This window comes from Sebastes umbrosus, chromosome 22 (genome assembly GCF_015220745.1).
Source record: "Sebastes umbrosus isolate fSebUmb1 chromosome 22, fSebUmb1.pri, whole genome shotgun sequence".
NCBI classification, from domain to species: domain Eukaryota; kingdom Metazoa; phylum Chordata; class Actinopteri; order Perciformes; family Sebastidae; genus Sebastes; species Sebastes umbrosus.
In genome coordinates, this window is record NC_051290.1 from 24641 (window position 1) to 37500 (window position 12860).

General features: G+C 41.7%; 2 protein-coding genes across 7 annotated transcripts in view; both read left to right on the top strand.

The window, feature by feature from the left end:
* Positions 1–1006: 1006 nt before the first annotated feature.
* ift46 (intraflagellar transport 46 homolog (Chlamydomonas)) lies at positions 1007–7154 on the top strand. The gene is made up of 5 exons (XM_037758993.1): positions 1007–1408; positions 3838–4145; positions 5965–6058; positions 6364–6495; positions 6642–7154. The coding sequence occupies exons 1-5, from the start codon at positions 1295–1297 to the stop codon at positions 6993–6995; spliced, it is 1002 nt and encodes a 333-aa protein (XP_037614921.1). The 5' UTR covers positions 1007–1294; the 3' UTR covers positions 6996–7154.
* Positions 7155–7305: 151 nt separating this feature from the next.
* si:ch73-71d17.2 (RPA-related protein RADX) overlaps positions 7306–12860 on the top strand; it is a 14886-nt gene continuing 9331 nt past the window's right edge. For all 6 annotated transcript variants that reach the window (XR_005205260.1, XM_037758928.1, XM_037758930.1 and 3 more), the window contains exons 1-2: positions 7306–7504; positions 11601–11712. Coding sequence is in view for 5 of the 6 variants with exons in the window: in XM_037758928.1 (XP_037614856.1) it covers positions 7436–7504; positions 11601–11712 (181 nt within the window). In the remaining variant the exon portion in view is untranslated. The remainder of the gene's footprint in view (positions 7505–11600; positions 11713–12860) is intronic.

Sequence of the window (12860 nt, forward strand, 5' to 3'; positions counted from 1 at the left end):
CATGTCTGTGATTGGTCAGTAGTCTTGTTCATGTCTGTGATTGGTCAGTAGTCTTGTTCATGTCTGTGATTGGTCAGTAGTCTTGTTCATGTCTGTGATTGGTCAGTAGTCTTGTTCATGTCTGTGATTGGTCAGTAGTCTTGTTCATGTCTGTGATTGGTCAGTAGTCTTGTTCGTGTCTGTGATTGGTCAGTAGTCTTGTTCATGTCTGTGATTGGTCAGTAGTCTTGTTCATGTCTGTGATTGGTCAGTAGTCTTGTTCATGTCTGTGATTGGTCAGTAGTCTTGTTCATGTCTGTGATTGGTCAGTAGACTTGTTCATGTCTGTGATTGGTCAGTAGTCTTGTTCATGTCTGTGATTGGTCAGTAGTCTTGTTCATGTCTGTGATTGGTCAGTAGTCTTGTTCATGTCTGTGATTGGTCAGTAGTCTTGTTCATGTCTGTGATTGGTCAGTAGTCTTGTTCATGTCTGTGATTGGTCAGTAGTCTTGTTCATGTCTGTGATTGGTCAGTAGTCTTGTTCATGTCTGTGATTGGTCAGTAGTCTTGTTCATGTCTGTGATTGGTCAGATGCTGTAAACACCTCCTCGTTCATGTGAACGCGCTCATAACCAGACAGAGAAACTCTGGTTGACTTACTGAGTTGATAACCAGCTTCATAGTTCAGTTTAGTGAGATCTCTGTTGTTAGAGTTAGTGAAGCCAGATAACCAGAAGATACCCTGGAGATGATGAAGATACCCTGGAGATGATGAAGATACCCTGGAGATGATGAAGATACCCTGGAGATGATGAAGATACCCTGGAGATGATGAAGATACCCTGGAGATGATGAAGATACCCTGGAGATGATGAAGATACCCTGGAGATGATGAAGATACCCTGGAGATGATGAACTCGCTTCGTAGTACAGGCCTCTGGTAGCGTCACCTGATGACGCTGTTGTCTTCTTTGTGTTTCAATAAAGTTTTTTTTGTTGTTTTTTTAAACTGTAATCCCATGATGCACTGCGCGGTCCGTTGCCAGGCTACAGCTCTCTCAGTAGCTAGTTAGCTGCTAACTGCTAACAGACTGAACACACAGCCGTTATATCCGGTAACAACAACCCGGTAATATCCCGGTAATAACCCTAACCCTAACCCTAACCCGGTTTTAACCCGTTATCAGACGGACTCCGGAGGCTCGTTTATCCGGTGAACCGGCGGTTCGGTCGGTAGCTGGATGCTAGTCTCTGTTGTAACGGTACCGAGGTAGCTGGATGTCGGTAACCGGTAACCGGTAACCGGTAGCGTCCTATGGAGCGGGCTGACCGGGACAAACACACAGAACTACTGAAAAACCAACAATACGACGAGAGTCTCGAGATCACCGACCAGGAGGAGATAGACAGCGACTCCAGCCACAGACAGGTAAACAACAACCTACAGGTAAACAACAACCTAACAACCTACAGGTAAACAAACAACAACCTAACAACCTACAGGTAAACAAACAACCTACAGGTAAACAACAACCTACAGGTAAACAAACAACAACCTAACAACCTACAGGTAAACAAACAACAACCTAACAACCTACAGGTAAACAAACAACCTACAGGTAAACAACAACCTACAGGTAAACAAACAACAACCTAACAACCTACAGGTAAACAAACAACCTACAGGTAAACAACAACCTACAGGTAAACAAACAACAACCTAACAACCTACAGGTAAACAAACAACCTACAGGTAAACAACAACCTACAGGTAAACAAACAACAACCTAACAACCTACAGGTAAACAAACAACAACCTAACAACCTACAGGTAAACAAACAACCTACAGGTAAACAACAACCTACAGGTAAACAAACAACCTACAGGTAAACAAACAACAACCTAACAACCTACAGGTAAACAAACAACCTACAGGTAAACAAACAACCTACAGGTAAACAACAACCTACAGGTAAACAACAACCTACAGGTAAACAAATAACAACCTACAGGTAAACAACATCTACCGGTAACAACTAACGACCTAACAATCTACCAACCTACCAACCTAACAATTTACCAACCTACCAACCTACCAACCTAACAATCTACCAACCTACCAACCTAACAATCTACCAATCTACCAACCTAACAATCTACCAACCTACCAACCTAACAATTTACCAACCTACCAACCTAACAATCTACCAACCTACCAACCTAACAATTTACCAACCTACCAACCTACCAACCTAACAATCTACCAACCTACCAATCTACCAACCTACCAACCTAACAATCTACCAACCTACCAACCTAACAATTTACCAACCTACCAACCTACCAACCTAACAATCTACCAACCTACCAACCTACCAACCTAACAATCTACCAACCTACCAACCTACCAACCTAACAATCTACCAATCTACCAACCTACCAACCTACCAACCTACCTACCAACCTACCAACCTACCAATCTAACAATCTAACAATCTACCAACCTACCAACCTACCAACCTAACAATCTACCAACCTACCAACCTAACAATCTAACAATCTACCAACCTACCAATCTAACAATCTACCAACCTACCAACCTACCAACCTAACAATCTACCAACCTACCAACCTACCAACCTAACAATCTACCAACCTACCAACCTAACAATTTACCAACCTACCAACCTACCAACCTAACAATCTACCAACCTACCAACCTAACAATCTACCAATCTACCAACCTAACAATCTACCAATCTACCAACCTAACAATCTACCAACCTACCAACCTAACAATTTACCAACCTACCAACCTAACAATCTACCAACCTACCAACCTACCAACCTAACAATTTACCAACCTACCAACCTAACAATCTACCAACCTACCAACCTAACAATTTACCAACCTACCAACCTAACAATCTACCAACCTACCAACCTAACAATCTACCAACCTACCAACCTAACAATTTACCAACCTACCAACCTAACAATCTACCAACCTACCAACCTACCAACCTACCAACCTAACAACCTAACAATCTACCAACCTACCAATCTAACAATCTACCAACCTACCAACCTACCAACCTAACAATTTACCAACCTACCAACCTAACAATTTACCAACCTACCAACCTAACAATCTACCAACCTACCAACCTAACAATCTACCAACCTAACAATTTAACAACCTAACAATCTACCAACCTACCAACCTAACAATCTACCAACCTACCAACCTAACAATCTACCAACCTACCAACCTACCAACCTAACAATTTACCAACCTACCAACCTAACAATCTACCAACCTACAAACCTAACAATCTACCAACCTACCAACCTACCAACCTAACAATCTACCAACCTACCAACCTACCAACCTACCAACCTAACAATTTACCAACCTACCAACCTAACAATCTACCAACCTACCAACCTACCAACCTAACAATTTACCAACCTACCAACCTACCAACCTACCTACCTAACAATCTACCAACCTACCAACCTAACAACTATCTAACAATCTAACTACATGGAGCTGATAGTATGTGTGTACTTGTACTAAATGGAGCTGATGGTATTTGTGTACTTGTACTCCATGGAGCTGATAGTACTTGTGTACTTGTACTCCATGGAGGTGATTGTACTTGTGTACTTGTACTACATGGAGCTGATGGTATTTGTGTACTTGTACTACATGGAGCTGATGGTATTTGTGTACTTGTACTCCATGGAGCTGATTGTACTTGTGTACTTGTACTACATAGAGCTGATGGTATTTGTGTACTTGTACTACATGGAGCTGATGGTACTTGTGTACTTGTACTCCTGTGTGTGTCCAGTCAGAGAGGAGGGGGCGTGGCCTGATGTCAGCTGACAGCGAGGACTATGACGAGGACCAGATGCCTCAGAGGGGCGGCGAGCTGAGCGGCGAGCTGAGCGGCGAGCTGAGCGGCGAACCGGCCGGCGGGGTCAGTCCCAACGATGAGGAAGAGGAGGAGGAGGAAGAGGAAGAGGAGGACTCTGATGAAGAGGACTCTGATGATGATGAGGAGCCCGGCGAGGCTCCGGAGGGGGCGTACGACCCGGCGGACTACGTCAACCTGCCCGTCACCACGGACATCAGAGAACTCTTCCAGTACATCACACGGTGAGCCTTCATCATCATCATCATCATCATCATCATCATCTTCATCCTCATCTTCATTAGTAGTTAACAACCCTCATCATCCTCCTCTTCATCAGTAGTTAATTATCTTCATCCTCATCAGTAGTTAATTATCTTCATCTTCATCAGTAGTTAATTATCTTCATCTTCATCAGTAGTTAATTATCTTCATCCTCATCTTCATCAGTAGTTAATTATCTTCATCCTCATCAGTAGTTAATTATCTTCATCTTCATCAGTAGTTAATTATCTTCATCTTCATCAGTAGTTAATTATCTTCATCCTCATCTTCATCAGTAGTTAATTATCTTCATCCTCCTCTTCATCAGTAGTTAATTATCTTCATCCTCCTCTTCATCAGTAGTTAATTATCTTCATCCTCATCTTCATCAGTAGTTAATTATCTTCATCCTCCTCTTCATCAGTAGTTAATTATCTTCATCCTCCTCTTCATCAGTAGTTAATTATCTTCATCCTCATCTTCATCAGTAGTTAATTATCTTCATCCTCCTCTTCATCAGTAGTTAATTATCTTCATCTTCATCAGTAGTTAATTATCTTCATCCTCATCTTCATCAGTAGTTAATTATCTTCATCTTCATCAGTAGTTAATTATCTTCATCCTCATCTTCATCAGTAGTTAATTATCTTCATCTTCATCAGTAGTTAATTATCTTCATCCTCATCTTCATCAGTAGTTAATTATCTTCATCTTCATCAGTAGTTAATTATCTTCATCCTCCTCTTCATCAGTAGTTAATTATCTTCATCTTCATCAGTAGTTAATTATCTTCATCCTCATCTTCATCAGTAGTTAATTATCTTCATCCTCCTCTTCATCAGTAGTTAATTATCTTCATCCTCCTCTTCATCAGTAGTTAATTATCTTCATCCTCATCTTCATCAGTAGTTAATTATCTTCATCCTCCTCTTCATCAGTAGTTAATTATCTTCATCTTCATCAGTAGTTAATTATCTTCATCCTCATCTTCATCAGTAGTTAATTATCTTCATCCTCCTCTTCATCAGTAGTTAATTATCTTCATCCTCATCTTCATCAGTAGTTAATTATCTTCATCCTCCTCTTCATCAGTAGTTAATTATCTTCATCCTCATCTTCATCAGTAGTTAATTATCTTCATCCTCCTCTTCATCAGTAGTTAATTATCTTCATCCTCCTCTTCATCAGTAGTTAACATTTAACAACATCTCAGAACAGAAGAAAAAAATAAATGCAAAAATATAAAAATAAACACAAATACAAATAAATAAATTAAAAAATATTAAAAATAAATACATGAATAAATAAAAGGGAGAAATAAACAGAAGAGTAAATAAATAAGGGAATTAATACAAAGATGAATAAATAGAATAGAATGCCTTTATTGTCATAGTATCGTTAAAAACCTCACAACGAAGGAGTGAAAACAACCTCCACCCATTCATTCATACATCTACCACACAACAATAATAATAATAATAATAATAATAATAATAATAATGAATATAAAACAATAAATAAATGTAGTAGCTATAAACTGCTGTGAGATGAATGTTCAGATTATTGCACATATAAAAACAACAACATTCATCTTATATATTTGTTTCCGTTTAAAATGCTGTGAAATATCAATTTATGTCACATTTGATCAATTCATTAATAGCTTCATTTATTTATAATATAATTTTTGCTACATTTAATATTTGTTTATTTGTTTATTTATGGTGTCATGTTGGTCAGTTCCTGTCCTCCATATGAACGGAGCCTCGTGTAAAGCAGTGTTGTGGTGTCTCCTCTCAGATACAGTCCTCAGTCTCTGGAGCTGGACCACAGCCTGAAGCCCTTCATCCCCGACTTCATCCCCGCCGTGGGGGACATCGACGCCTTCCTCAAGGTACGCACGGGACAGGAAGTAGAGACGGGACAGGAAGTAGAGATGGGAAGGAGGTACAGACGGGACAGGAAGTAGAAACGGGACAGGAAATAGAGACGGGACAGGAAGTAGAGACGGGACAGGAAGTAGAAACGGGACAGGAAGTAGAGACGGGACAGGAAGTAGAGATGGAAAGGAGGTAGAGACGGGACAGGAAGTAGAAACGGGACAGGAAGCAGTGTAGACGTTGTACAGGAAGTAGTGTAGTAGATGTTGTACTGTATCTCTGTGACCTCTGACCTGACGGTGAGCCGTGTGGCGTTCAGGTGCCGAGGCCGGACGGGAAAGCGGACAGTCTGGGTCTGCTGGTTCTGGACGAGCCCAGCGTGAAGCAGTCGGACCCCACGGTGCTGTCGCTGTGGCTGTCAGAGGAGAGCAAGCAGCACGGAGCCACCCAGGTACTGGACCGCCACTACACTACACTCTACTGTACTACTGTACTACAGTACTACTACTGTAGTACTGTACTACACTCTACTGTACTACTGTAGTACTGTACTATTACTCTACTGTACTCCTCGTCCTCTGTGTGTCTGTGCTGCAGCTGCAGAAGGTGACGAGCGTGGCGAGTCCTCAGACCAACCCTCGTGCGTTGGACAGCTGGGTGGAGTCTATCGGCGCACTGCACCGCTCCAAGCCGGCGGCGAGCGTTCAGTACGGCCGCCCGATGCCGGACATCGACAGCCTGATGCAGGAGTGGCCCGGCGAGCTGGAGGAGCTGCTGGGCCGCCTGCAGCTGCCGCCGGCCCGCCTCGGCTGCGGCCTGGCCGAGTACGCCGACGCCGTCTGCGCCTTGCTGGACGTCCCCGTCTACGGCGGCCGCGTCCAGTCGCTGCACCTGCTGTTCAGCCTCTACCTGGAGTTCAGGGACTCGCAGCACTTCACCCGCAGAGCCTAGAGCTGCGGCAGGAAGTGATGTCACAGGCTCCCGGTCTGAAGTCTGGCTGCTGGTTTATAGTCCTTATATATATAGTCCTTGTATGTCCTCCATGTCCTCAATTTGACTCTGTCCTCTTTATACGTCAAACTGTCCAATAAAACACAGTTCTATACAGTCGCTTTACTGTGAGTGTTAATGACCCAACACCGTCTGGTTATTAATATTAATATTAATATTAATATTAATATTATTATCATCATTATTATTATTATTTTCAGTTCAGAAGAACACATAACATTTTTTAAATAAAATGATAAAATCGTTTAACATAAATTTAAATAAATTAAATATCATATTTAATTCTTTAACTTTTAGTTTTCCTGATATTTCAATAGAGAGTGTCTGTCTGTTTCTCCCACAATGCACCGCACTGTTATTGTCTGAGCTGCCGGTCCACCATGGCGGCTCCTGACTGCGTCCTCCTCAGAACCCTGACCCGGTCCAGACCCGGTACCGGGACCAACCAGGTCTGTCCTGCAGCTCGTTACTGATGAGTCGGTGTGATATCTGTCTGCTGGTTCTGTCTCCATCCTCCTCCTCCTCCTCCTCCTCCTCCTCCTCCTCCTCTCTCTCCACCAGACTCCGTTCAGATATCTACAGATTTAACGTCTCTTAGTTTAACAGTGAAATCACTCATTCTGCGGGATATTAATGTTATTATTTAATAAGTGTGTTGTGATTAAAGACATTCGGGATACATGTTACCGCTCGGTTTGTTTTAATTTAACAATAAAACGCGGATTATTAAACAATCAGCTGTCAGGAAGTTCCGTTTAGTGGATTATATATCACATATTTATATTACATATATTTATATTCTAGATGAGCCGAATTTACCGGCAGACCCTAAACAACCAGACTGATGTGAGACTGTGTCGTAGATCCGTTTCTATCAGTCGGTGAGTCAGATCGGTTTAAATGAGCGGATGTTTGAGTGGAGTCTGGCGGTGAGAGATCAGCAGCTGATTCTGACTGCTGGTTACCAGACGGTCAGTTCAGCCGCCATGTTTGTCTTTGTTACAGAAACCTGGGGTCTTTCCCATTTGTGCTTTTATACGGCTTGACTCCTCTCCTCAACTCCTCTCCTCTCCTCTCCTCTCCTCGACTCCTCTCCTCGCGTCTTAGTCCCGCCCACGGGAGACGAGAGCGGAGGAGGCGAGGAAAAGACTCGAGGAGATAGGAAACGAGGAAATATGTTTTTAGAGACATGAGACGTCGTTTCCTCTGAAGCGTCACGTGAAGCGACGTCCGTTTCTGATGACAGCAGCAGCTGATCACATCTGGATCAGCTGTCAGTCAGCTCTAACAGCTGATCACATCTGGATCAGCTGTCAGTCAGCTCTAACAGCTGTTTATGCCTGACCTGATCTAATAGTAATAAAGACACAGAGTTATCAGAGCAGCAGTGTTTCCTCTCTGTAGCCTGTTACCTGTTAAACAAACACCTGCACATGAATAACAGCTGGTCTGTGTTTCTACTGTGGACTGAGTCCTGCTTAGAGGACCAGGAACCATCTCTACTGTGGACTGAGTCCTGCTTAGAGGACCAGGAACCATCTCTACTGTGGACTGAGTCCTGCTTAGAGGACCAGGAACCATCTCTACTGTGGACTGAGTCCTGCTTAGAGGACCAGGAACCATCTCTACTGTGGACTGAGTCCTGCTTAGAGGACCAGGAACCATCTCTACTGTGGACTGAGTCCTGCTTAGAGGACCAGGAACCATCTCTACTGTGGACTGAGTCCTGCTTAGAGGACCAGGAACCATCTCTACTGTGGACTGAGTCCTGCTTAGAGGACCAGGAACCATCTCTACTGTGGACTGAGTCCTGCTCAGAGGACCAGGAACCATCTCTACTGTGGACTGAGTCCTGCTTAGAGGACCAGGAACCATCTCTACTGTGGACTGAGTCCTGCTTAGAGGACCAGGAACCATCTCTACTGTGGACTGAGTCCTGCTCAGAGGACCAGGAACCATCTCTACTGTGGACTGAGTCCTGCTTAGAGGACCAGGAACCATCTCTACTGTGGACTGAGTCCTGCTTAGAGGACCAGGAACCATCTCTACTGTGGACTGAGTCCTGCTCAGAGGACCAGGAACCATCTCTACTGTGGACTGAGTCCTGCTTAGAGGACCAGGAACCATCTCTACTGTGGACTGAGTCCTGCTTAGAGGACCAGGAACCATCTCTACTGTGGACTGAGTCCTGCTTAGAGGACCAGGAACCATCTCTACTGTGGACTGAGTCCTGCTTAGAGGACCAGGAACCATCTCTACTGTGGACTGAGTCCTGCTCAGAGGACCAGGAACCATCTCTACTGTGGACTGAGTCCTGCTTAGAGGACCAGGAACCATCTCTACTGTGGACTGAGTCCTGCTTAGAGGACCAGGAACCATCTCTACTGTGGACTGAGTCCTGCTTAGAGGACCAGGAACCATCTCTACTGTGGACTGAGTCCTGCTTAGAGGACCAGGAACCATCTCTACTGTGGACTGAGTCCTGCTCAGAGGACCAGGAACCATCTCTACTGTGGACTGAGTCCTGCTTAGAGGACCAGGAACCATCTCTACTGTGGACTGAGTCCTGCTTAGAGGACCAGGAACCATCTCTACTGGATCAATACCTTTATATTATTAATCATTATTAGTGTCTGTAGTTATTGATGTTCTGACAGTAGTAGTTCTGTATCAGGCTGGATGTTTCAGTGAAAATGTAAATGATGTAACTCATATCAAACCAGACATTCAGGAGTTATCAGCCTCATGTGACTGAATGGAAATGAAGATAAATGATGTAAAAGACAGACCCTCCTTCTCTCTCTGACTTTAACTGGATACTTAATAAAAGTTAATGAGTGAAATAACAGATCATCAAAAGAAAACTCTTTCTAATAAATGCAGAAAGTAGTTTGAGGTCTGTTGTCAGGTTTTATAAACCCCTCTCAGAGTCAGACTCCTTCAGAGTCAGACTCCTTCAGTGACGGTGTGTGAAGCAGAGCTCCTGCAGGTCCTCCTGCTGCTGGATCACTTCACCATCAACATGCTCCGTCTGCTGTTCACTCCTACAGTTAACACAGATTATAACTAGATGGTGAATCAGAAGACAACCAGACTATAAATCTGTTAATCTGTGATCTGTCTTCACTCCGGTATAAAACTCAGTGATGTTGATGTATCTGATCAGTCTGATCGGCGCAGCGTCCAATCAATAACTGATATCCAGTAGGGGGCGTGTCGGTCGGTGTTAAACTTCCGTGGAGGAAACACTGGAGGAAACACTGGTGTATCCTCGCTCATAGCTCCTCCAGCAAGCCTCCTCGCTCCTCCATCCTCGCTCCTTGATGCGCATTTTATGAATTGGGACGTCCTTCAAGATGGAGGACTGAGATCGATTTCCGGGTCACAGCCGGAGGATCGAGGAGACGAGGAGACGAGGAGCGAGGAGACGAGGAGGCGAAAAATGATGAATGAGAAGCACCTCTGATCTTTAATCTCTTATTGAACATTATATTATTATTATTATTATTATATAGATATTATTATTATTATATATGTATATATATTATTAATGCTGTTTGATATCCAGCCTGATCTTTAATCTCTTATTGAACATTAAATTATTATTATAATGTATATATATATATATTATTATTATTATATATATATATTATTATTATATATATTATTATTATTATTATTATATATATATATTATTGTTGTTATATATATATATTATATATTATTATATATGTATTATTATTATTATTATATATATATTATTATTATTATATATATGTTATTATTATTATATATTATTATTATTATATATATATATATTATTATAATTATATATATATATATTATTATATATATTATTATATATATATTATTATTATTATTATTATATATATATATTATTATAATATATATATTATTATTATTATATATATATATTATTATTATTATATATATTATTATTATATATATATTATTATTATTATTATTATTATATATATATTATTATTATTTATATATTATTATATATATTATTATATATATTATTATTATAATATTATTATTATTGTTATTATATATATTATTATTATATATATATTATATATTATTATTATTATTATATATATTATTATTATATATATATATTATTATTATTATTATTATATATATATATTATTATATATTATTATTATTATTATATATATTATTATTATATATATATATTATTATATATTATTATTATTATTATTATTATATATATTATTATTATTATTATTATATATATATTATTATTATTATATATATATTATTATTATATATATATATTATTATTATTATTATATATATATTATTATTATTATATATATATTATTATTATATATATATATTATTATTATTATTATATATATATTATTATTATTATATATATATATTATTATTAATGCTGATATCGTTCATGAGGACGGGGACGTCCATCTCCTCTACTCTTCTAATATCTGCTGTCTGTCTTTTATTTTGTTGTTTGCTGTGTCTTCGTCCGTCCTGCAGGCGTCCCCGTCCTCTCCTGCTGTCTGCAGGGAGTCCCTCTACGTGGTGGACCTGCAGCGCTACAGCCGGGACCAGGGGTCCTCCGTCTACTTCCCCCAGGCTGTCCTCAACGGTGAGACACCGCAGGACAGGACAGGACAGGACGAGAGAGGACAGGACAGGAGAGGACGGGACAGGACAGGACAGGACAGGACAGGACAGGACAGGACAGGACAGGACAGGACAGGACAGGACAGGACAAAACAGGACAGGACAAAACAGGACAGGATGAGACGGGACAGGACAGGACAGGACAGGACAGGATGAGACGGGACAGGACAGGACAGGACAGGACAGGACAGGACAGGACAGGACAGGACGAGAGAGGACAGGACAGGAGAGGACGGGACAGGACAGGACAGGACAGGACAGGAGAGGACGGGACAGGACAGGACAAAACAGGACAGGACAGGACAGGATGAGACGGGACAGGACAGGACAGGACAGGACGGGACAGGACAGGACAGGACAGGACGGGACAGGACAGGACAGGACAGGACGGGACAGGACAGGACAGGACAGGACATGACAGGACGAGACAGGACAGGACAGGACAGGACAGGACAGGACAAAACAAAACAGGGCAGGACGAGACAAACAAATAAGAAAAGACAGGATGAGACAGGACAGGATAAATAACAAAAGACATAACGGGACAGGAAAATACTACTGGTCTACTGGTCTACTGGTCTACTGGTCTAGTGGTCTACTGGTCTACTGGTCTACTGGTCTACTGGTCTAGTGGTCTACTGGTCTACTGGTCTAGTGGTCTACTGGTCTAGTGGTCTACTGGTCTACTGGTCTAGTGGTCTACTGGTCTACTGGTCTACTGGTCTACTGGTCTAGTGGTCTACTGGTCTACTGGTCTAGTGGTCTACTGGTCTACTGGTCTACTGGTCTAGTGGTCTACTGGTCTACTGGTCTACTGGTCTACTGGTCTAGTGGTCTACTGGTCTACTGGTCTAGTGGTCTACTGGTCTACTGGTCTACTGGTCTAGTGGTCTACTGGTCTACTGGTCTAGTGGTCTACTGGTCTACTGGTCTACTGGTCTAGTGGTCTACTGGTCTACTGGTCTACTGGTCTAGTGGTCTAGTGGTCTACTGGTCTACTGGTCTAGTGGTCTACTGGTCTACTGGTCTACTGGTCTAGTGGTCTAGTGGTCTACTGGTCTACTGGTCTAGTGGTCTACTGGTCTACTGGTCTAGTGGTCTACTGGTCTA